Source organism: Bos javanicus, chromosome 17 (assembly GCF_032452875.1).
Source record: "Bos javanicus breed banteng chromosome 17, ARS-OSU_banteng_1.0, whole genome shotgun sequence".
Lineage (NCBI taxonomy): Eukaryota > Metazoa > Chordata > Mammalia > Artiodactyla > Bovidae > Bos > Bos javanicus.
Window position 1 is genome coordinate 68,064,176 of NC_083884.1, and position 25,892 is coordinate 68,090,067.

At 45.8% G+C, this 25,892-nt stretch overlaps 1 protein-coding gene across 5 annotated transcripts in view; it reads right to left on the reverse strand.

Moving 5' to 3' along the window:
• Positions 1-25,892, reverse strand: part of TTC28 (tetratricopeptide repeat domain 28) — a 578,341-nt gene that overhangs the window by 82,187 nt on the left and 470,262 nt on the right. For all 5 annotated transcript variants that reach the window (XM_061385220.1, XM_061385219.1, XM_061385223.1 and 2 more), the window contains 6 exons: positions 12,814-14,155; positions 11,029-11,552; positions 7,463-7,572; positions 5,648-5,777; positions 3,356-3,574; positions 1,235-1,400 (listed from right to left, as the gene is read on the reverse strand). In XM_061385220.1, the coding sequence (XP_061241204.1) occupies positions 1,235-1,400; positions 3,356-3,574; positions 5,648-5,777; positions 7,463-7,572; positions 11,029-11,552; positions 12,814-14,155 (2,491 nt within the window). The remainder of the gene's footprint in view (positions 1-1,234; positions 1,401-3,355; positions 3,575-5,647; positions 5,778-7,462; positions 7,573-11,028; positions 11,553-12,813; positions 14,156-25,892) is intronic.

Sequence of the window (25,892 nt, forward strand, 5' to 3'; positions counted from 1 at the left end):
GGAGAAACAGAGCAAAAGAGTGCGCATATGGCTGATGCCTGCTCATGCTTCCCACACACAGAAGCTAGAGATGACATTCTTACATGCTTCGGCTATTGTCTCAAGTATGATATTAATTTTGATAATTAAAAACAGAACCAGTACTGGCCTGGGAGTGTGGCTGAGACTGAGACCGTTTTGATCCCAGCTCTGACACTAACTTGCTGTCAGCAAGTCCCATTTTGTGCCGGCTTCCGTCAAATAATGAGTTGGCCTTGATGACCACCAGGGCCCCTTCCGGCCTTGACAATCTATTTTCCAGTGGTTATTTTTCTCTCTAAGAGCTCATCTCAGACTTGATAAACACCCAAAGATCAACCCAGCTGCTGGCAATGACTACCATACACTCGGGAGTCTGAGTTAAGCACCTATTTCTAAAGAAATCACTGCCACATCTTAGGATTTTCATGATTATAAATGAAATCATTCAAGAGAAAAGCAGATGTCCCTGGGACCTGACACCAGCTCACACAGCAGATTCTCTGACACAGATCTTCTCAACATTTGTTAATCACAGGACGGAGGACTGAGACGTCTGGGAAATCTGGCTATGACCCAGCTCTCAGGGACTCTCTTCCTTCCATCTTCCGAGAAACAGGGTCCTTCTGGAAATTACTATCTATATATAAAATGTATATTATATATATATATATTTCTATATATAAAACAGTCAATTATGATTAAACATTTCCATGAGTATATAACTTCTACAATATTTGCAAAAAAACAGCACTTTTCTTCCCTATCCTTGATATTGGAAGTTCAGCGTCTTCACCTCAGCCCCCCAACACACAGATCCTGTCACTGGTGATAAATTCTCAAACAGGCGTTCAGTTGTAGTACAAACTCATTATGAATCTGTTTATAACCAAAAAAGCATCTCAATTTTAATTAGCTAATATGTTAAATTCAAAGTCATGTTTATGTTTAAACATTCTACAAACCCATCTTAGAAAATGGGCATGTCTGATGAGGCCCTTCCCTGTCTGAAAGGAAATTACTGAAAAGAACAGACATTCTGCTAAGGGGTTTGTACTCCAGAGACACATATTTGCTTCTGCTGCATCAACTGTGAATAGACTGAGCACAACTGTGTGAATTTCAGAAGATTTCTTCAAGTAGGATGTTTATAAAAGAAAAAACCAACGAAAACCCTCGTATCTGAAGGCAGGCCCAGGAGCACCGCACTGCTTACCTCGAGCAGTAGGACTCCACGCCCAGGGCCTCCCGCACGCTGGCAACGTGCTGCTCCAGGGCCGAGCTCGCGGCAGTTGGAAGGGCCGCGCTGCCGCCCGTCTGGGGGTCACTGGGGCTTCCCACTGTGCTGTCTCCCAGGTAGTGCTCATGAAACTTCAGAATTCCTGAAATGAGACAGGCACAGCCAACGTTACACCTGCCTGGGGTATAAGGGGACGGGAAGGTGGAGGGCAGGGGGCAACAAGGTCACAGCTATGTGACCAGGAGGTCGAAGACGACGAGCACGCTGTCCTCCAAATCATGGGAAGAAATCCTAAAATCTAGGTCTTTCAGAATTCTGATCAGTACCATTTTTACAATTTTCACTATCAGGGCTGGTACATGAAAACAGGGAATTCAAGACAGGGCTTTTGCTTTTGATGATACATATTCAGAAGCGCCAGGGCTGATGACTCGTTCACATCAGTTCACGTATTTTAAAACAGATGCGTCTCAGAAGCAGCAACCAGGGAAACTTCCCTTTGAGGAATGGTGCGTGAGCATGCCAAAGGTATATTCTCCCCAGAAGATGCACTCCTGACAAAAACTGTAACTAGCCAAATATAGACCTTTCGTATCACAAAAGCAAAGCAAAATAAACACGCAGAATTAAGGCCAGATAAAAACATTTTAAACCATCTTTAAATAAGACCAACTGGTCAATGGTCATTAATGGATTAAAGAAGCAAAAAACGATGGCTGTATGAAACCGAAGGCAGTCTGCAGTGGTGTTCTGGCAATAAACACAGGACATATTCTTAAATGGTAATGAGGTGTGTTGGCCCTAGAAAATGCTGGTCCTCTCTGATTGGATTAAAGCCCCAATGAAAGCTTCAGAGTCTAATTAAGAGCAAAGAGAAACGGAAAGAGAAACAATAGGAGCCTCATTATACATGACTCATTATTACAGGGATTTGGATATGCCACCTGTCAAATCATGTCCCCAAAACATAACCACCATGGAGAGAAAGAACGTGCTCAATGCCTCCATCATCAGCTGTATCGTCGTAAGTACCAGGGCCCTCTGCAGGCTGGGATACAGAGATTTAGCCCACTGTGTCTGACACTCACCAAGTCACCACAGACATCACAACTCAAAACCGCTAGCATATAAAGGTCAGAGGCAAGAATGTTCTTTATGGGAAGCCTATGGAAACGTGGAATTAAGGGGAAAATTACAAAGAGTAATTTGAGGCATGGAATGTATAAGCATTTTCAGAATGTAATCAGAACCCAAGAAGCACCTCAGAGCTGTCATCCAGCAATCATTTTTTAAATTAAAGGGACAGAGAGGTAATCAAGAAAAGCTTGTCAGTTTGCCTTGGCAGTTGAACGTTTTGAAATTGGCTTACAGATATCCAAGAAGCTCATTCTTCAAGATTCCCAATTATAAGATCCACTTCCCCAGTCAATAAACTCTAATTGGATCTGGTGTGTCTCCAACATGGTAAAACCATCAGCATTTTATTATGCAAAAAATATGGCCCTAACAGCTAATTAGTGGTTCTGTACTTAGCGAAGCTGTTAAAGTCTGAACATTTAATCCTGATTTAATCAAAGGGGATTTTTATTTCTGAAACAGATTAACAAATGAACTGGTTAAAAATGGGTTTTGCTAAACTCAGAAATTTCAAGCATGAGACTTCATTGATATACTGTGATAGAGTTGCCATCACCATTTCAGTCTCTTTAACTGGACCACAACAAAGGGTCACAATTATTAAATCATATCTAGAAAGAACCTGTTAGGACTTACAGTGATCGCTTTATTAGCTAATGAACAACAGTTGCCTAAAAACAGGGCTGCTGGTGACATTAATCTTCCTGTTCTTAGTCTTCCTTGATAAATGCTTCCACATTCACCAGCAAGGAGCTGTGATTTCTTGGGGGAATGAAAGAGCTGGGCTGTCTTATTAATTGAATGCCCCACCACCAGCTACCCACTGAGGTTGAGGTTTCGCTGAAAGCCAACATTAGCTCCTGGATCTGATCTATGGTAACGTATCTCTCCCACCTCTGTTCATTAGACTTTCACAGTCTGCTGTCTTAATTGCCCTGTTCCCAATGAAAGAGATCTTACCTGCCCCAGGAGCAAGCAGCCAGCTGTACAGGTAGCCCGCCGCCAGGGAGTAGTAAAGCACAAGTCCCCTCTGGCCGTTAACCATCTCTAAGATCTGATCGATAGTGACCGGGGAGTAGGGGTCAGAGTCCTGCTGTCCTGTTTGCCGTTCCACCAGGAGATCTGCAAACGCCCTCGTCCGTCCTCTTTCTGCCACAGCCAGAGCTTCATCATGATGGCCTGGGAGACAAAGGGATAGGCTGGGAGTCCACAGGGAGTGTGCTTATCAGAGATGGCCACCAGGTCCAGACAGCCCTGGCAGGTGGAAGCCCCACGGCCTCTGCACACCAACACGCAGCAGACTCTCAGTCAGACTGTCAAGTGCACCCCTGCCCCCGAGGCCGCATGCAGGGACCACTCTTCTCAAAGGCCCAGGTTCAGATCCCGCACTCCTGAAAGTTGCTGGGCGTCCCTGTCTGACAGCTAGCTCAGGAGAGCTGCTTACAGCATCCATCCTCAGCCTTGCCACTCTCCCTCCTCACCCCGAGTTGCTCCAGGCCTCCTGTCTTCTGACCCCATCCTCTCGGCTCACTGGACCTGATGTTCTGCTCTCTGGTTACCCTCTCACTTTCCTGCTCAGCCTGGTTCTGATTTGGTCGTGACAGTTGATCCCTCTGGGACATGGCTTCTGACCATCTTTCTATTTCTCCTCGATGCAGCTCCTCCGTACATCACATTGACCAGCCCCGTTTCCACATTTCCCACCAAATTATACCTCTGTGTCCTTACACATGCTGGTCTATCTGCTGGAGTGCCTTTTCCTCCGTCACTTGAAACAAGGGCTCCTGACAGCTGTCCTGCCTATCTCAACGACTAAATGAGGCCCTACACGTGGAGATGCCTGGTAGGCAGCATTCAAAGCACAGTGTATATATAAGTGACATTATAATTGCTGGGAGTTTATACCTTATTCCATTCCTGGGTCCCATACACTTGCTTCTTGTCTCTTCTAGTTCCCACGGGCAAAGCGTTCAAACCTCTGTGGTCTCTAATTCTTTGAAATCGCTTCTCTCTCCAATTTTTCCTCAGTCTTTTGATCCAACCTCTAAACCCACTTTGTCTAAGAAACTAATCTGTAATCTAGTGTAAAAGTTAATGCACAAAAATGAGAGCATAAAAGATGCAGCAACATCCTTTCAAGTGAAGATTGTTAGAAGAAACACAATGCAGAGGATTTACTTGCAATCGTGAATGTACAATGGAAGAGCTGCTAGAACGAAGGTCCAGAGAGAGAGCAGGCAGAGGGGGGAGACCAGACGCCACAGCTCCAAGAGCACTGCGAGGATGCCCCGCTTCCTGCAGTCCGTGCATCAGCAGATAAGTGGGGATTTACATGTATGTATGCAAATGTCTCCTCTTACTCTATTAAGTTATTAACTGGAACAGCAGGGACAATTTCTGTACACACTGGAAAATTGGCCCCAAAGTGCTAGACAGACTGAACACTGTGATTATAACAGATAATAAACTGTAATCCCAGGCAATGAGCACAGTTAATAGACACATTTTTTTAAGGGGAAGTTTGAGTATTCATATATATATATAAAGCAAAGGACAGGTTATTGGTGAGGCCTTAACAACCAACTTGAAAGACATTGTTAATTCCAATGGACACCTACTTAACCCAACTTCTGGGCTGTGGAAAATGGTCTGCAGAGATAGGCAGGCCTGAGGAGAAGCAGAGCTGGAATCAGGTGGCTGCCACAGTTAAGCCAGGTAAGGGGAGGGGGTGCTGCCCCAATTCAGCATGGCACACCAGCCTGGGAGAGTTGTCACTGACAGTGCCACAGCCACGGGGCAGGCAGCACACATATTTACTGGACAGCAGCATTAAAGGAGGTGTGGCAGGGAACCAGGGAAGAGGCCAGTGCCTTCTCAGGCGCCTGCCCCCACGTGCCGATGGGCAGAGGGAACCTGGTGGGAGCACCTGCTTCAGGCACCCTGTCTCTAGGACACCCCTCTGGCTCCTGGGTCTGCCTGCCAAGCCTCTGTCTCCACAACCAAATCACAGCCTCCTGGACCCCCAACTTCCATCTGCTGATGAACTAGAGCTTCCAGAGGTCAGGAGCTGGGCCCTCTTGACCGGCACGTGGCACTCCATTTGTTGGATGTATGAACGAATCTTCAAAGGCTAGGTTGTGGTTGTGGCTTCAGTTCTGCCGTGACAACAAATTGTATTTCATCACGGTGCTCACTAAGCGACTCAGACACAGGGTGCACGCTCGGGGTGGAAACCCCACTGCTCGCTCTCACCGAGGCTGACGAGCACTCGCTGCAAGGCCTGGTAGGAGGACGTCTGCAGGTCGAAGAGGGAGAGCTTGTAGTCTGTGCTCAGCTGCGCCTCGTGTCGGATCGTCTCAAACAAGGCTGATGCCCGGTAGAGCTGCAAAGGGGTAAAGAGAACATTATCCATCTTACAGAAACTACGGGCCAGCCGTTCCCTGACTAAAGACCACTGCTGCTCACATCTTGCTATGCCATGGGAAAGCTGTTTTCAGAGTCTCCATTTCCAGACCTGAAAAGGGATCAGTTGGATTATACTTGGTAAATTACAGTTTGTGTAATCAATTTTTGACAGACAAGGGGATCTAAAAGACAAGGGTAATAGACTCCTAGTCTGAAAGTTGTGAAAAAAGATAGCTATTAATGCAATCAAGTCCTGATTTTGATTAAAACAAACGAAAAGCCTCTGCTCTTGTCATCAAGCCACTGTAATTCACCACCCCATGCCTCACAGTGCAGAAGGGCTGGGATGGGAGTGGGAGGGGCAAGCTGGAGACGCCTGAGGTTGGGGGGGGGCGGTGGAGGGGGGCGAGGAGGGGGTGAGCCGTGAGGACAGCTGTGCTCTCAGGAGGAGGAGGGGGCTTTGTGCAGGCTGTTCCAAACCAGATGTTGCTCTCCACAGCCGTGCTCCAAGAACGTGTCCACCAGACACACAACGCTCCTAAGGAGACACTGTCCTGCTGCTCTCACGGCTTTTCTGTCAGTGGGACCATGAGGCTTTTCTCTGATACTTATAGGCGGAAACAGTATCAAAGTTTAAATTTATGCAAATGTAAAGAACAGAATTCTAAGACTAAGGGACTGAGACCAGGAGAGAGGAACGTACTCCCAACCCTGCCACGAATTTGCTGGGGGACTTTCAGCAAGACTCGGAGCCTCAGCTTCTTCTCTGTAAAGGGATGGTTATCACTCTAGCTCACAGGGTTATTCAGGAATACACTCAGTCAGTGGAAGTACTTTGAAAACTATAAATCACTGTATCAATAAAAACTTTAATATCTGAAACCAGAAAACAGAGGACTAATTCTTTACATTGTAAAATGCCATAACATCCCAGGATGCTATGGCACAAGTTCAGGCACATCATGTCCTCAATCCCAGGAGCACCTCAGATGGGAGCCTGTATTCACCAATCCTGGGCCCCTTTGCTAGCACAGCGCCCTCCATGGTAAGGGCTGCCTCAGCGGCTGAGCATGTGATTTTCAAAGCCATCTCACAACTCCTGCAACCCGACAGAGGGATCTTTGACTAGAGACCACTCCAGGGATCTTTCTAATTTCCAGAGCCAGCCTAAGAGGAGTTTTCTCTTCAACTGTTGGTTGAACATATGCAGAAACATGAACTCTGCGTATGTGTGTGTGTGAGAGAGAGACAGAGGGAGGGAGGGAGGGAGAGAGAAAGAGAGAGAGAGAGGGAGAGGGAGAAGGGAAAGAGTCATCTAGTGATATAATTAGAAACCTACAAAGACAGTAAATCCAATAATTATGAATTCTTGGATTAATTCTGTCAAAAAATGTATATGATGTCATATTAAGGTTTTATGAGGAAAAGCAGCACATAATACAAGAATCCCAAAGAAATTATTGAGAAATCTATCACACAAGTGGACAAGTCTTTACTATGGTTCAACACATCTGGGCTGATACAGGCTAGATATCTTGTACATCAACCCAAGAGCACAAGTCAACACTTTCTGACAAATGTCATCACTGCTAGGATAGTAATCTCAAGGTCTTCCACACTTCTAGAAACAAAATCTACTCAGAAAAGGGTTCTCCTGCTCACCTGATGTTGGGCCTCCTCCAGATTCCCGCTCGCCCAGAGGGAGAGGCCAAGACCATGGCGAATCTTGGCTTCATCTTCTCTTCGGCCCAGCTGCTCTGCTAACCTTAAACCTGAATTCAGAGAGAGAAATTTTGAGGACGTATAGAAGACAGACAATTCCACCCTGCCAAGGAGTTCTAGAGGGTAATTCTGCCTCGGGTGGATATAAAGATTGTCAGCAACACAGCGAGATAAAATGCAGGACAAGAGCAGACTCAGCCAAGGCAGAGTAAGTATTCTTTTCAAATTCTGTGTTAGTAGCAACCTTTCCAGGTCACTCCAAGATGACCCAGCAAGAGCTCAGGCGATGGCTATCAGCAGGAGACAGGCTTGCAGGGCAGGCAGAAACACCGAAGCAAACAGAACCCAACTGGCTGCCCTCCCCACTGTGAAATCCCTAGCTTTGCAAATGAAAACTCCAGGCCTATAAATGTATCGAACCCAATTCTCTGGCTGGCAGCAGTGCTTCTGACAGCTCCACAGTCAAGCACAGAAGCCCAGCTCAGATCTCTCCTATCACCCGGGCACAGCATCCAATCAGCATTGACAGGAGACACATCGGATGTCCTCTGGAAGCAGAATGCTCGCACCGCCTGACCCTGCCTTCTGTTACTGATGCCACTGGAGCACTTCACATCCAATCTGCTTTTCCTTTAAGGCTGAGACTTCGATGTGCCTCAGTGGGGATGCAGAACAAGTGCTTTGGTGAGTCAAAAGCTTTAGATGAGACTGTCCTCATTCTACTGGCCTTCGGATAGGCACCAGCAGTTTGGGGCACTTACTCACAGCAAGCTTCTGGATTTCAGGACACTGGCAACCTCCAGGGCTTTGAGCAAGTCAAATCTGAAGGCAACCTTTTATTGTGTGGGTCACTAAGCAGTTCTCAGCATCACTCTGCCCTTGTTACCCTGCTCTCTGTACTGAGAAGTCAGCTTGTGCCGAGACGGCAGGAAGGCCCCCGTGCTACAACTGTACACACAAAGGAAGGACTTCCTCTTTATAATCTGCATCAGGGTGAGTGGGAATCTGCCCCTGAGCATGCTGGGCGCACTGAGTTTCAGACTTCTGGAAAAGAATCGAGTCAGTTGAGAGCCTAATAAAAGTGAGATTTGGGTTCAAGCTCCATAAAATATCATGTATCTCAAAAAGCACATAACTCAGAAAACTTAGCAACAGCATTTTACGTTTAAATCATGTCACTGGGTAACAAAAACAATATGTACTTGCAAATTATTCACATTTTAAAATACTTCATAGAGTAGGAACAGAAATCAAAGAAATGGTTCTTGGGTGAAAACCAGGAGGAGGCTGGTTGTTTTAACCTTCAACCAGCTAGCCCTATTCACTCTTCGGGATTGCTCTCCTTGCTAGGCCGGGGCCTCTGAGCTGGAAGTTCACTGTGGCAGCCTCTCCAGAAGGTATGTTCTGTGCAAGCAGGGACTTGACCATGCTCCCTGCTGGATCCCATAGTGGGGACCCTCCCTGGCCCCATGGTCAGAAGTTCAACAGTGAAGAGCAAACACGGTAGACACGACATCTGTGCTGTCCCAGTTTCCACCTGCTTCTGCTCTGAGGATCTGACCCAGCCATCCGGCTCTCCTGGAGCCGAGTGGGCTCTAGCTCCCTTGCTTTATTTGCAAAAAGAGAAGAAAACTGGATGAGACCAGTGGTTTCAATCAAGGGTAACTATACAACCCACAGAGCTTGTTCAAAGGACTCTGACCAGGCCCACCTATGAGATTCTATTGCACATGGGCGGTGTGACGCTAGTCCACAGCCCCTTCTGAAAGTCAGGAAAGAGAACTAAAGTGGTTTCCAACTGAACTGTTCCCTCTTTGAAAGAGGCTGAAGACCTAACTCACAGCACTCAGAAAGCATCCAATAGGGTCCTGCACCTATAACAACTCGTGAAGAGGCGTCTAGATGGGCCCAAGAGGAACATCGGGCTCTGGGGTAGACCACATTCACTGAAAAGACACCGTGGCAACGCCACAATACGAATTTAGATCTCTGCAAGACTTAAAATTACAACAATAAAAAAAAACAGCTTTCCATAAATATAGAATTATGTTACAATATCTCAGGCAAAGCAGCTGCTTCTTGGAAATAAAATTTCAGGAAAAACCAAAGAACACAGCTGAAAGGTTGTCATACACTAGGTCTGAATTTAATAGTTTTCACATATTCAACTGAAAACTGCCCCCAGTCTGTTAGAATTTTACCACAGTCTAGTTTTAGGAAACCAAAAGCCAACTCTCATATTTAATGCATTGAGGCAGAGCTCCCATTGAGTGGGAGCCAAATAATATCTGGGGAGTAGCTTACAGCCTCCCAGTAACCTCTCAGCCTGCAGGCCAGGGCAAGACCTGGTCTGCACAGAGGACCACCCTGACCATTGGCCGCTGGCCCGTTCTCCGCTCCGTGCGTTGCCTCTCTCCCAGCTCCCAGCTGGGGCTCAGGAGTGATCATGGACGTGACTGCGCCAGCCTGGCTCTAGGCTCTAGGAGGCTGCGTGGGGTCTCATGTGGTTCCACGCCACCACTGACTGACCACATGGTCAGGATCAAGCCACTGCACTCTGAGCCTCAGGTCACTTAGCTGCCAATGGGAATGAAAATATACACCTCTCAGGGTTACTAAGAGAATTAAATCCAATTAGATAAACTACGTATGGAAAGTTTTTTGGAAACCACACATGAGCGTTTTTGCTGGAAATCAGCACCCCTTTCCTTTTACTCAAGAGCCAAGAACACTGCGTCTGCTGTGCTCCCTCCCAAGTGGTAACATGCCATGGTCCTGTGAGAAGTGCTTTCCAGGAGGGTTTTCAGAGTGGAGGGCAAACACACTGCTGCAGGGCTTCTGCGTGGTGAGGGAGGAAGCACCGCAGGACCACCTGTGTGCAGGTAGCCGCATGGAGCCTCTGCCAGAGAGGGAACAGGGCCAGGGGAAGTGAGGGAAGCAGGCACTTTCTGGGCCGGCCTGAAGAGAGCGCACTGTGGCGACAGCCCAGCCCCTCAGGTAACCAATGCTGGGAAACCTGGCTGACGGCTTGAGCGACTCTTAGACAGATGCTACTGGATTAGAGCCTGGCACCGCCCTGAAATGGACTTGTACACAGTGCTAACGCAGCTCAGGTATTGTCTAGTGCACAACGGGCTCAGAACCACTGCGCATTTCCTGATGCAGAGCATTAAACTGTACATGCTAAGATCTAACTTCATCTTGTGGAGAAGGTGTTTTTCATTCAGTGGAGGGCTCTGAAAGGCAAGGAGGGTGTCAGCTCCCTGGACAGCTGGCTAGCAGAGTGAGACAAGCTGGGTAATGCATCCAGGAGAGTGGAAAGAACTGTGAACTCTTATGGAGCACCCACGGGGGGACACCGTGGTTTTGGAGTTGAACTGATGATGTAGCCTCTGAATCCTCACTCCAGGTCGAGATGGTCACTCACATGAGTGCATTTCCTCCTGGGCAGACTGTGAGCTCAGACTCAGAGTAGACGGAGAAGCTGCACAGACCTTTCCACTTACCTTCCTGCAAGTACATGACTGCCTGGGAGTAGTTCTGCAGAGCGTGATGCGTCCTTCCAAGGCTGCTGTAAGACACCGTCTTGGCCACCAAGTCGTTCATCTGTGCAGCGATGCTCAAGTGCTGTTCCTGATAGACCACGGCTCTCTCAAAGGTGCCCAGGGACTCGTAGGTCAGGCCCAGGTTCCCATAGGCCCGGCCCTGGCACGTGGGGTTGTTGGTCTCCTCGGCAATCTGCAGATCCAACTGGTGGTACTGCAGGGCTGTATCGTACTCCCCCATCTGCTGGTACACACCCCCCAGGCCACAGGCCGCGTCACTTTCCAGAGCTCGGTCCTTCATCTCTCTAGCAATGTTCAGCTGGCGTTCAAGGCAGGAAATGGCTTGTTCATAATTTCCTAATTGGCTGTGCAGACTTCCCAGCTCGCCATAGGCCTGGGCTTTATTAAAGGCCTCCCCGAGCTCATGGGCGACCACAAGCCTCTTTTCAAAGCACACCAGGGCTTGCTGCAAGCTCCCCATTGCCCTGTGGGGATGTAGACAGAAAAGCAATGATATTATTTTGTGCAGGTGCAGACATGCTAAAGCCCCTGAGAAAATGAAAAGCATTTGTCACTGTCACTTACTATAGAAGCTCTTAACTCCTCTTCTAGCTAAAATCTATCATGTGCCCTTAGAGTGAGATGCAGGGGAATTTCATAATCTGGAAAGCAATTCAAGAGTCATCCCTTAGTGACCTTCCCAAGAGCCTGAGATTCAATGGGATATACACCCCGAGGAAACATAAAATATATTAATAGGCACAATGATAGCAAGTGAACTGTTTGGTTCTTTGGGCCTCCCAATTTCCACTACTGCACAGACTATGTTTTTGAAATCACTTTACAATGGCGATAAATCTTTCATCCTGAGCTTCTCAGAGCACTCTGTGGGTGATGATTTAGTCTGACCCTTGCCCTTCCTCCTCTCCAGGAGCCCTAATCCCCTGCCTGTCTGGAGAGGCCATATATTCTGCAAACACAGACACCTTCTTGGGTTCCCCACACCCAGGAGGAAAGCAGTGCCTTGGCCAACAGTGTGTCTTGCTGTGCTGCTAAGAGATGACGCGATAAGAAGGAGAAGGCGATAAGAAGGAGAAGGGCGTGGACTCCGGCAGCAGACCAAACCAGCTGTATAGGACATGGATTCCTTTCCCTGAGCTTCAGTTTCTGGATGCTGATAAATCCCACATCCTGTAGCCAATAATGATAAATGTAGACTAATACACAACTGCAATAAATATTAAACAAGATATCTACACAAGGTGCCTAGCACGATGACAGTATGTGCTCATTCACTCCCCTCTTTTGAGGTGGCTTTCCCTAAAAGCAACAATATGGGGTCCAAGTAATTGGTGGGTAGAGATGTTATATTAATGAACACATTCATATAATGTGAGGGGCAATCAGAAAAGATAAGTGAGATCGATTCATTCATCTTTCCCCTTCCTATTCTTTTAGTCTGCTCATTATGATGTAGTCAAAAAGGCACTGCGTTTGGAGTCAGAGGGTCCTGCGTTAAACTCTCAGCTGTCCCTTTCAAGCTGTGTAATCTTGGACACAAACTCTGGGCCTTAGTTTCTTCCTCCATGACACAGGGTAGAAATACCCCTGCTAAACTCACAGAATCACTGGAGGAGGCAAATGAGCAGCGTATGGAGCTGCTCTGCAGTCAGTGCGCTGCCGTGTGGATGCACCAGCTGCCCTGGTGCAGGTTTACTAACCACACTTGTCCTCTGCCATTTTTACCTGTGTCCATTTCCCAGGCCTCGGTAAGCCTTGGCTTGGTCTTGCATGCGATTCAGACTCTGGGCAACAGATAAATACTGTTCATAGTACTTGATAGCTTCCTCGTAGTCACCCAGGGCCTCGTAGCAGTCCCCCAGGTTGCCATAGGCCCGGCCCCTGTCAAGCACAGACTCGTTCCCACTCAGCTGCTGCAGCATGGCCAGCTGCTGCTCGAAGTAGCCGATGGCTTCTTCCATCACATTCATGTTCATCTTTGTGATGCCCATGTTGCCATAGACCTGGGCTTCGAGACTTGGGTCCTTCAGCTTCTGCCCTAAATCCAGCTGCTCTTCGTAACACTTGAAAGCCATTGTGTACTTCCCCAGGGCCATGTAGACTGCGGCCAGGTGCCCATGAGCTCTGCACTCTCCCGGCAGGTCACTCAGCTCCTGATATACTTCCAGCTCCTGTGTGTGATAACCCAAGGCCTTGTCGTGTTTCTGGATCATTCGGTATGCAGTGCCCAGGGCTGCATATGCACTGGCCTCCAGTCTCCTGTCCTTCACGTGGTGAGCCAAGCCCAGCTGCTGCTCATAGAATTTTATTGCACCATTGATATCTTTTTTACAGATGAATATATCGCCCAGGTTCCCCAGGGCTCTAAATTTAGCCTGGGAATTATTCAGGGACTGGGCTAGGGACAGTAGGTACTTTTGACACTCTTCAGCTTTGCTGAAATTCAGCAGAGCCTTGAACGCCAAGCCCAAGTTGCAGTAAGCTTTTGCTTGACTCAATTTGTCGTGAAGGTCTTTGGCCAGGGCCAGATCCTGCTCATAGTACTTTACCGCCTCCTGGTAATTTCCAAGGCAGTAATGGGCATAGCCGAGGTTGTGGCAGACCTTCCCTTCTCCCTCCATGTCTTGAAGGTCAGGAGCAAGCCGGAGGTACTGTTCGTAATAGGGGGCGGCCTGGACGTACTCCCCTCGAGAGCAGTGGAAGTTGCCCAGGTTGCTGAGAGCCCGCGCCTCACTCTGGATGTCTCGCAGCTCCCGGGCGATGTTCAAATGGTTCTGATAGTGCTGCAGGGCCCGGTCGTGGGCGCCCAGCGCCTGGTAGGCCACAGCGAGGTTCCCGTGCGTGGATGCCTGTGAGGCACGGTCGTTCACTTCCATGGAGATCTGTAGCTCCTGCCGGTGGTACTTGACCGCTTGGTCGTACATGCCCAGAGCATTGTAGGCGTTGCCCATGTTTCCATAGGCGCGGCCCTGGGCCGCGTAGTCACTCAGCTCCTGGGCGATGCACAAGTGGGTCTTGTGGAGTTTCAGTGCAGTGTCATAATCACCTTTCATCTGGTGTATGATTCCTGAGAAAGAGCACAGAAGAAAAGGGTTGGAATGACTGATTAGCAATAAAATGTAATTTGCAACTCGGTTTATACTCCAATACAATCCAGATGAATTAAAGAATTTAAAATAACAGAAGGCAGAATTAAATATTTATCAGCTCTCCAGAGGGGGAATAGCTTTCTAAGCTTCAAAGCAACAGAAAAAAAAAAAAAAACCCCACAAAAAACACTGACAGATTTGGTTACAAAAATAGTAAGTTTTATACTACAAATAGATGCCTAAAATTAAAAGGCAAACACAATACTGGGAAATATATAAATCATATACAAAAAATTCAATAGCTATTGTGTGTAAAGATTTAACTGGGTTTGATTAAAAAAAAATCAAGACCTTAATTTACTGAAATAGGCAGACAACTCATATCCAAGGAAATACAAAGAGTAACCACAGGGGAAAATGTTAATTTCTTTTAATAATCAAAGAAATGCAAAATAAAGCAACTCTGAAGTACCATTTTACTTCTACTAAATTAGCAAACAAAAAATTTAAACAATACCCTGTACCAGTGAGGTGGCCCTGAAACTAGTAAACCCATCAACTGCTGGACATAAATGGGAACAGCCTCTGGAGCAGCGGCGAGACAGCCTCACTCCCGGTGATGCTCAGGCCCTGCAGTCCTGCTCAGGGGAGTGTCTTCTAAGGAAATCCTCAGAAGTTCTACCCCTGACAGTCTTCACTGCAGGGTTATGGATTAGTGGAAGATCAGAAACATCTTCAATGGCAAACAAAGGGGGTTGTATAAGTACATTTCGGTACATCAACTCAATAGGGGATTATGCAGTCATTAAAAAGATCATTACAAAGACTATGCAGAAAAACAGGGAAAAACGGGTTCTTGCAATAATGTTAAGTGGAAAAGGCAAAGAACAATGCTGCATGCTCCCTGTAACAATGATGAGGAAAATGAATGTGTGCACATGGACAAGACCTCAAGGGGATTATGAAAAGATAAAAAAGTTGCCTTGTTAGGTGATGGGATTTGAATGACTTTTGTTTCAAAATTTCTTCTAATTTTGCTATCCAGCTTTTACAGTCAACAATAATAGCACTTCAAACAGCTCTCATAAACTATGCTATAGCTGCTAAGCTAAGCGGTTGTTTTTACAAGCAGTTCAAAATGAGATATATCATAAATACCATAAATATAAAGCAGTTGCAAATGAGGGATATCATAGAAGAAACTTGGGAAGCTTCTTTAAGCACAGCCTGGTTCATTCCAGCTGGGGCCGAGTGGGAGACACAGAAAAGGCAAAAGGATCTAGTATGCAAACAGGTTTCTCTCTACCCTTGGTTTTGAATATGCTTTTCTATGCATCAACGTGTGAACTTTGTACAGGTGACCAAAACTTGCAGAAGTATAAAAACTCAAAAACACCAAGATGGGTTCTCACTGAAATGTCTGAATTGAAAATAGAGCCATTGAGAAAGCAAGCTATCAAAATCCAGCCTCTGCAATTTGCTTATGTTTATAACACCTTTCTTTCCTTCCTTCCGTCACTCACTCACTTCCACACTGACCCAGCAAATAGTAACTGAACATTTATTGTGCACCAAGCCTTGTGGTAGGCAATACACAGGGAGAGAAATGAAGACGTAAGTCTGCCCTCAGAAAGCACAAAGGGTCATAAGGGAGGCAGTCATGAAAAAAATATTGTCAACATACATAATACAAGCTGAAGTGAGCAGGGCGTGGGGGAGAGAGGAGCATGCCAGGGCCACTCCTTTGGTCCTGACTCCCTGCAGCAGAGCTCTATCCTGCCCCAGGGGTCATGCCTGTCTCTGGATCCAGCCATCCCTATGACATTAACTGGATTCATGACACTAGATAAATCATTTAGCCTCTTTGAGAATTTTTTCAGTTCATCCATAAATTGAGGAAAATGATAATCTTGATACCAACCTTAAGATAGTAGTGAGGATCAAATGAAATAATGTATGTGCGAGCTCACTGTAAACTATTAAGTCAAATTCAAATATTGGTTACTGAAATTACTATATGCTTCCAGGGAAGGGAATTCTCAAGGTGGTAGAGATTAAACAAACTATGGTAATTCTGTGTATTTCCTTGTATGAGCTAAATATTTCAGTTTAAAATAAGCAAATTATGGTACTCTATATGATGGAATAACATGGTACCATTAAAAATAGTGAAGTAGAAGTTTATATATTGACATGGGAAAAAATAAAATGTATTAAGGGATTATATGGGCTTCCCCAGTGGCTCAGCAGTAAAGAATCCTCCTGTAACGCAGGAGATGTGGGTTTGATCCCTGGATTGGGAAGATCCCCAGGAGAAGGGCAAGGCAACCCACTTGAGTAATCTTGCCTGGAGAATCCCATAGACAGAGGAGCCTGGTGGGCTACAGACCATAGGGTCACAAAGAGTAGACACAACTGAAGTGACTGAGCAAAGGGGTTATATGGGCACAAAATAGTATCCTTAATAAAAACACTAATAGGGTTCATGCATGTGTGTGTATAGATATATGTTTATACTTATGCATACAGTATATATTTTTTAAAATGTTAATAGTAGTAATTTTGGAGTGGTGGAATTTTGCTGTATTTTATAGGATTTTTCTATGATGAATGTATAATCCTTGGTTTAAAAATTAATCAAATATTTTTTAAACTCTGCTCCAATTGAAGCAGATAAGGTCTGGTCACTCCCCTGGATCAGGGATGTCACTGGCATCCCAGCTGGAAGGAACAGATTTTCAAAGACTGTTTCAAGGTTAGAATACTCTAAGCTGCCCAAAACGCATTACCTCAGAATCACCTAAAACCCTTCTAGTGGTGAAAAATTACTAGTGACAGAAACATTTCAGTTCTGAAGGCCTGAATGTGGCCTGGATCCCTAACCTGCTTTTACCTAAAGAGGAAACTTGTAAGGTTTCAACTTTCCAGGTATCCTTAGCGGAAATGCACCATTTACTCCCTCTCTCCTCAGCTTTGCATGAGGAGAAATAAGCGGCAGGATGCCTGCCCTGCTGTGAGTGCGGAGCCGGAGCTGGGGAGGGTGGCCTCTAAACCCTCTCAGGCTTCCTCTCACAGCGATGCCTTTACAATGATTGTTTCCCGAAGCTTTTGGATTTCACGGCAATGATTTTTAAGGCAATATGGTCACTAACTGGTCGCTAAGATGATGGTAAGAGGAAGCGAGCAGCATGGGACCTTCAGAGAAGCCAACGGAGGAAGCTCAGGTTTTTTGTGTGCCTCCTACCACCAAAGAACAGGTCACCTGGCTAGCACCCCATCCTCCCCACCTGTACCCCATCCTATAGGAAGCTGGCTAAGTATCTGGAAAAGCATGCTATAATGTATCTGGAAAGTATAAAGTATCTGGAAAAGGCACAGGACTTTAAGTCAGAAGTCCCATTTTATAAGCCTGGCTCCCATCTCATTCAATTGATACCTTTGAGACTGTAAATTTATGTCTCTGAGCCTTTGTTTTGTTGTTTTTTTTTAAACTGAAAACTTTTCGGTGTTTTTTGTTTTCTTATTAACGAGGCCAGGTTACAATAATCTCTAAGAGTACTGAGAAACACAGTAGTGTATATCAATAAGCTTTGCTAATGATGCATGCTACGCAAACCCACTATGAGCGGTATTCAGAGAGCGAGAGTTCAAAGGAAAAGGAATTCCACTTCTCTTACTCTCAGGGCCTCGAGAGTCTGGCTAGCTAATAGGGAGCAGTTGGGATGATAATGGCTACCCGGGGCTCAATGATTTGTGAAAGAAACTGCCTGCTGGTTATGGCAAAATGATCTGACCTCCAGCCAGCTTGCCCACACTCCCCTTTCCTCCGCCTCTCTCCTCAGCTGACACCTCCAAGAGTCTATAAAGAACACAGGAAGATTCTCAAACAAAGACTGCCAGACACAGCTAAGGGTAAGAGGAGATGGGCCGGCTGAGGTGGGCATTTTTCCTTCTGCCTCGTGTCTGCCCTGTCCTCGCCGCTGCCAGCCTGGAGCATTCTGAACAGAACATTACACCCTCTTGGCAGCCCTTCTCTTTGTTGAGGCAACATAAAAGCGGCCCTGAGAGCTGCCAGCGGAGTGACTGCACATGCTGAGGACATAATCTGTAGATCCTCCTTCCCTTTTGAGACCACAGCTTGATCTTCCAGGGCTGTCATTCAGATGAAGACTTACAGAGGGCCTGTCAGCAGGGGCGCGCTAGGTGACAACGTGCTGCAGGGAGGGGAATTAAATGAAGATTAGTGGGGCAGAAGATCCTCACAAAGCCCAGTTCTCACAAGGCGTGTGGAGAAAGGACACATGGTTACGGATTTATTGCTGCTGTTCACTCAGTAAATTGTGTCCAACTCTTTGCGGACCCCGTGGACTGCAGCACACCAGGCTCCTCTGTCCTCCACTATCTCCCGGAGTTTGCTCAAATTCATGTCCATTTAGTCAGTGATGCTACCTAACCATTTCATCCTCTTTCACCCCCTTCTCCTTTTGCCTTCAATCTTTCCCAGCAGCAGGGTCTTTTTCAAGGAGTTGGCTTTTTGCATCAGGTGGCCCAAGTATTGGAGCTTCTTTAGGACTGACCGCTCTGATCTCCTTGCTGTCGAAGGGACTCTCAAGGGTCTTCTCCAGCACCATAATTCAAAAGCATCAGTTCTTTGGGGTTCAAGTCTTTATGGTCCAACTCTCACATCCATACATGACTACTGGAAAAACTGTAGTTTGACTATATGGACTTTGGCAACAAAGCGATGTCTCTGCTTTTTAATATGCTGTCTAGATTTGTCATACTTTCCTTCCAAGCAGAAAGCGTCTTTTAATTTCATGGCTGCAGTTACCATCCACAGTGATTTTGGAGCCCAAGAAAATAAAATCTGTCACTGCTTCCACTTTTTCCCCTTCTATTTGCCATGAAGTGATGGGACCGGATGCCATGACCTTAGTTTTCTGAATGTTGAGTTTCAAGCCAGCTTTTTTCACTCTCTTCTTTCACCCTCATCAAAAGGCTCTTTTGTTCCTCTTCACTTTCTGCCATTAGACTGGTATCATCTACATATCTGAGGTTGGTATTCCTCCCAGCAATCTTAATTCCAGCTTGTGATTCATCCAGCCCAGCATTTCATATGATGTACTGTGCACAGAAATTAAATAAGCAGAGTGACAATATACAGCCTTGTCATACTCCTTTCCCAACCCTGAACCAGTCAGTTGTTCCATGTCTGGTTCTAACTGTTGCTTCTTGACCAGCATGCAGGTTTCTCAGGAGACAGGTAAGGTGGTCTGGTATTCTCATCTCTTGAAGAATTTTCCACAGTTTGTCATGATCCCCACAGTCAAAGACTTTAGTGTTGTCAACGAAACAGAAGTAGATATTTTTCTGGAATTCTCTTGCTTTCTCCATGATCCAATGAATCTTGGCAATTTGATCTCCGGTTCCTCTGCCTCTTTGAAACCCAGCTTGTACATCTGGAAGTTCTCAGTTCATGTACTGTCGAAGCCTAGCTTGAAGGACTTTGAGTATAACTTTGCTAGCACGTGATATGAGCGCAATTGAACATTCTCTGGCATTGCCTTTCTTTGGGATTGGAATGAAAACTACCTTTTCCAGTCCTGCAGCACTTTCACAGCATCATCCTTTAGGATCTGAAATAGCTCAGCTTGAATTCCATCACTTCCACTAGCTTTGTTCATAGTAATGCTTCCTAAGGCCCACTTGACTTCACACTCCAGGATGTCCAGTTCTAGGTGAGTGATCACACCATCGTGGTTATTTGGGTCATTAAGACCTGTTTTGTACACTTCTTCTGTGTATTCCTGCAACCTCTTCTTAATCTCTCTAGCTTCTGTTAGGTCCTTACCATTTCTGTCCTTTAACACGCCCATCCTTACACGAAATGTTCCCTTGAAATCTCCAATTTTCTTGAAGAGATCTCTAGTCCTTCCCATTACATTGTATTCCTCTGTTTCTTTGCATTGTTCATTTAAGAAAGCCTTTTCATCTCTCCTTGCTATTCTCTTGAACTCTGCATTCAGTTGGGTACATCTTTCCCTTTCTCCCTTGCCTTTCACTTTCTTTCTTCAGCTATTTGTAAAGCCTCCTCATTTTGCCTTCTTGCATTTGTTTTTCTTTGGGAGGGCTTTGGTCACTGCCTCCTGTACAATGTTATGAACCTCTGTCCATAGTCATTCAGGTACTCTGTCTACCAGATCTAATCCCTTGAGTCTAATTCATCACCTCCACTGTATAATCATAAGGGATTTGAGTTAGGTCATATCTGAATGGCCCAGTGGTTTTCCCTACTTTTTCCAGTTTAAGCCTGAATTTTGCAATAAGGAGCTCATGATCTGCGCCTCGGTCAGCTCCAAATCTTGTTTTTACTAACTATATGGAGCTTCTCCATACTCGGCTGCAAAGAACACAATCCATCTGATTTCGATATGTACATCTGGTGATGTCCATGTGTACAGTTGTCTCCTGTGTTGTTGGAAAAGGGTGTTTGCTGTGACCACTGTGTTCTCTGGACAAAACTCTGTTAACCTTTGCCCTGATTCATTTTGTAGTCCAAGGTCAAACTTGCCTGTTATTCTGAGTATCTCTTGACTTCCTGCTTTTGCATTCCAACCCTCTATGATGAAAAGGACATCTTTTTTTGGTGTTAGTTATAGAAGATGTTGTAGATCTTCATAGAACCAGTTGACTTCAGCTGCTTTGGCATCAGTGGCTGGAGTACAGACTTGTATTACTGTGATGCTGAATGGTTTGCCTTGGAAATGAACTGAGATCATTCTTTTTTTTTTTTGTATTTGAACTCACATCTAAATACTGTAGTTCGGACTCTCTTGATGACTATGAGGGCTACTCCATGGATTTATATATCCTCACAGTAAACCTCCACCTATGCATTAGGAACAGTCCCTGCACGGGAATAATAAGAGCTACTGCAAAGACCTGTGGTGAAGGCCAAGGAGTCTTGCTTATGAGAAGCTAGAACAAGTGCCTGGGAGACAGTAAGTGCTCAATACATTTTTGCCCCTGTTGCTAACCATTACCAGAAAGACCAAAAAAGGTGTGGAACAGGATGAGACTAACAGAATTCTGCTGAAACTAAAACTGCATTTTAACAGTGAATTTTGGCAGCCTTTTCTCTTGCAAATTCTCTAAAAGTAGGGCCTCAGTGTACTTCAATGTATTACCTTCAACGTACAAATGATGGATGTGTTCTCATTTACTGAAAATATTACTATTCTGATTATTAACAGTGCATGATCCAAATGGGGCTTTAAGAGCCCATCTATTCTTTCCCACTGCTTTCAAGCAGGTTGAGTTTGACTAAATCCTAGCCATATCACTAACTATTCTCAGAAACTATCAAGATTTGGGAAACAGAAGAGCCCTCCTAACTTTATAAATGATGTGGCCCTGGCCCAGTGAGAGGAAGTGAGTTAGTGACAGTGGAGAGAGGGACTCTCGACCCACAGACCTTTAGTTGTGTCAGCCCATCTGCTTGCAAGATAAGCAGAAGAAATAAAGGAATTGTATTTAGTCTCATTAGGTGTGACATGAGACAGCATCTGTACTTTAAAAACTTTTCATCTGCTAGAAGTACATATGGAATTACTTACAGATAAAATAACATAGTGTCTACTGTTTGCTTTAAAAATATTCCATCAGAGGGGAAAAGTAAGTATGTGTGTGTATTTATGAAAATAGATGAAATAATATTAGCAAAATGTTGATAACTGGGCAATGAATATAAGGGGATTTATTATACTATTTTCTCTCTGTGTGTATGTATATGTTTGAAGGTTTCATAATACAAAGTTAAATCAAATAATCCAGACAAGCATAGAGGTCTGTAGTTTCTTGTGGATCGGGAAACGTCCTCACAGCTAAGGACCAACAGGGATGTTTAAATTTACATCTCCTCTGTGGGACCTCAGTAGAAAAAAAGAAAGCAGCTGGTCACCAGCAGGTACAGGTATACCAGCCTCTATACACGTCCTTCTCCAGGATGGGCAGAGGACACATGCAGAGAGAACAACACAGTCCTACTGCCCTGATTTGTTTAACATGATATTTAGTTTTGTCTGTTATCTTAAAGGATAGTGATAGTGAAGTCACTCAGTCGTGTCCGACTCTTTGCGACACCATGGACAGTAGCCAACCAAGCTCCTCCGTCCATGGGATTTTCCAGGCAAGGATACTGGAGTGGGTTGCCATTTCCTTCTCCAGGGGATCTTCCCGACCCAGGGATCGAACCCAGGTCTCCTGCACTGTAGGCAGACGCTTTACCGTCTGAGCCGCCCGGGAATAGGGTGATGCTTTCTTGATCAAAGAGCAAAGTGGGAGGGAATGGGAAGAAGAGCTGAGGAAACCTGCTCCAAAGAATATTCTGCAGCACTGAATATTTCAGGTGCTTCTCCCAATCCTCACCCTCCCCAGGAGACAGGGCCCCAGTTTTTTTCTGGGGATTCATTATTACAACTCTAGACACTGCTATGGTGCCCCCATCCCATGCCTCCACCAGAGACACCTGGACACTCACAGGCAAGTCTGGAGTACATCATGAGAAACCCTGGGCTGGATGAAGTACAAGTTGGAATCAAGATTGCTGGGAGAAATATCAACAACCTCAGATATGCAGATGACACCACGCTTATGGCAGAAGGTGAAGAAGAACTAAAGAGCCTCTTGATGAAAGTGAAAGAGGAGAGTAAAAAAGTTGGCTTAAAACTCAACATTCAGAAAACTAAGATCATGGCATCTAGTAGTCCCATCACTTCATGGCAAATAGATGGGGAAAAAGTGGAAACAGTGGCTGACTTTACTTTTTTAGGCTCCAAAATCACTGCAGATGGTGACTGCAGCCATAAAATTAAAAGATGCTTGCTCCTTGGAAGAAAAACTATGACAAACTATGAAAAACTATGACAAACCTAGACAGCATATTAAAAAGCAGAGACATTACTTTGCCAACAAAGGTCCGTCTAGTCAAATCTATGGTTTTTCCAGTGGTCATGTATGGATGTGAGAGATGGACTATAAAGAAAGCTGAGTGCCAAAGAATTGATGCTTTTGAACTGTGGTGTTGGAGAAGACTCTTGAGAGTCCCTTGGACTGCAAGGAGATCCAACCAGTCCATCCTAAAGGAAATCAGTACTGAATATTCATTGGAAGGACTGAAAGTGAAGCTGAAACTCCAATACTTTGGCTACCTGATGTGAAGAGCTGACTCATTGGGAAAAAAACCCTGATGCTGGGAAAGATTGAGGGCAGGAGAAGAAGGGGATGGCACAGGATGAGATGGTTGGATGGCATCACTGACTCAATGGACATGAGTTTGAGTAAACTCTGGGAGTTGGTGATGGACAGGGAGGCCTGGCGTGCTGCAATCCATCGGGTCGCAAAGAGTCGGACACAACTGAGTAACTGAACTGAGACACCACTAGGTTCTCTGAACCCTATCCCTCCCACTCAAGTTTCCACACAGAGTCCTCTACAGTGTAATTAAAATATCTGAGCCTGGGGTGGGGAGGCGGGGACAGACCTGGTCAGTAAACAAATGGTTACAATCAAAGGCATGGGAGCATATGCTCTTTATCTTAAATGCAACCAACTGGCTGTCTTGAGTAGCTCGTTTTCAGGTGACTATGTTGCCAGAGACAAGTCCCCATTATTTTCACCAGTGGAAGACAGCAAAGACACAGATGTTTTTAAATGGCAGACCAGTCCAAAATTACTTATCATATGATTTCAGCTACAAGCATTTTCCGGGTAGGTAAGCTTTTCCTGAGAATGTGTGCCTGGTTTCCTACCTTGATGATGACATTCACTTGTCAAGACAATCTTGTGGTCTCAGAAACCCACAATGTTCAAGAACTTATTCAGGCCCGTGTAGGTCTAAGTGGCAAGAATGATACTGGAATCTAGTTCTTTGGACTCAGGAGTCCAAGCTATTTCACTTGCTCCCCTTCTGGAATGAAGCTGGTGTGAAAGGTGCTCATGATTTTGTACTCATTTCTTCTTTATGAACATTAGTATGCTATTGTGGCAAACCAACCCTGTGGCAGCTGTGTAAAAACAGACTGATGGTCTGGCTAACTTTGTTTCTAGAGCAGACAGGTATACATGACAGACCAGAAAATCCTAAGAGACTCAGAAAGGTAGGAGGTGGCAGCAGATGTAATCGTCTGTGTGGGCATCACCTCTGGAGAACTCTGCGGCCATCACGTGTCTCTTCTGCCCTCGTCTATCTTAATCACATCTGTCTACTTTTTCTACCAAACCCACCAGGCTCTTTCTGTTCCTGCAAAGGATAAGTGAAGTTAAGAGCTTCCTGTTGTCTTCTTTAGCTTCCACCGTCATCTGGGATGTCTCCAGTGACACCAAGAGCACAGGGGTCCCAGATCCCAACTGCCCTGTCCTTTGGCCTCAACCCTGAGGCGGTGGCTACAGTACAGCCGGGAATCCCTTGCACATGCCGCCTCTTCCTTCCACAACTTGCCTCACTGGAAACTACCTGTCCTACCACCCACCTCCAGCTTTACTGAAGCATAAATGACAAATAAAATTACATACATTTAACGTGTACCATGTGATTTGATACACATATAAGTTAATTAACACATCCATCACCTTTTTGTGGTGAGAATGCTTAAGACCTACTTTCTTACAATACAGTATTATTAACTATAGTCACCATGCTGGTGGCTCAGATGGTAAGGAATCTGCCTGCAAAGCGGGAGACCGAGGTTCAATCCCTGAGTCAGGAAGATCCTCTGGAGAAAGGAATAGCAGTCCACTCCGGTATTTTTGCCTGGAAAACCCCCTGGACAAAAGGGCCTGGTGGGCTACAGTCCATGGGGTCACAAAGAGTCAGACACGACTGCATGACTAAGACTTTCACTTTCACCACTGTGTACATTAGATCCCCAGAACTTACTCATCTTACAACCAAACTCAAGAAAATGCAGTAGGAAGGGAAAGAGAGCCATAGCCCTAACTGCTCCACCCCTGGCCCTCAAGGCTTTCCTGGGGCTGAGCAGAGGCGGCTCCTCTGGCATCCCCTTCTGCCACCATCCCCAAGGCTGGGGCTGAGCGACATGACAAGAAGCCAGCCTAGAGCCACTGAGCTCACAAGTACTTCACTGCCTTCATACATGGCCCCCCTTCCTACTTTCCCTCGGATAGTTAAAAACCAGGACTGCAGGTGAACAGCTCAGTAATTCCCTGGGCCTGTACGGCTGTAAATCCTGAGGCAGTGGGGAAGATTAATTGTGCCATGAAGTAGGGGAAGTAATAATTAAACCTATTAAAAAGGAGGTGGCTGCAGAGAGGGCTGTGGAGATGGATGATGAGGTAGGAAGTGCTAGGCACAGTCATCCCTAGCGGCTGTGACCAGGCCGCTGTGAGGGAACTTGGTGCAAAGCCCAGAGCAGAGTGAAAAATACGCTGGGCCTGCCTGGCCAAGCCCGGCCATTAGTCACTGCTTGGAGAAGGCAAAGCATGCCTGGTTTTCATTCTGGTTCACAATAAGAGGTGGGAGGCACCCTCACAAGTGAACAATGCAGAGAATGTTACAGGGAGTTTGTTTCAATATGAAACAAGCATTTCTTTTGTTTCCAGCCTTGGGGTGGACCCTTGAAACGCAGAGATAGCCGCTTCTGCTCCTCCCTTGAGCGGAGCCTCAAATGGAGCGGCCCCACCTCCCAGAAGCACCTT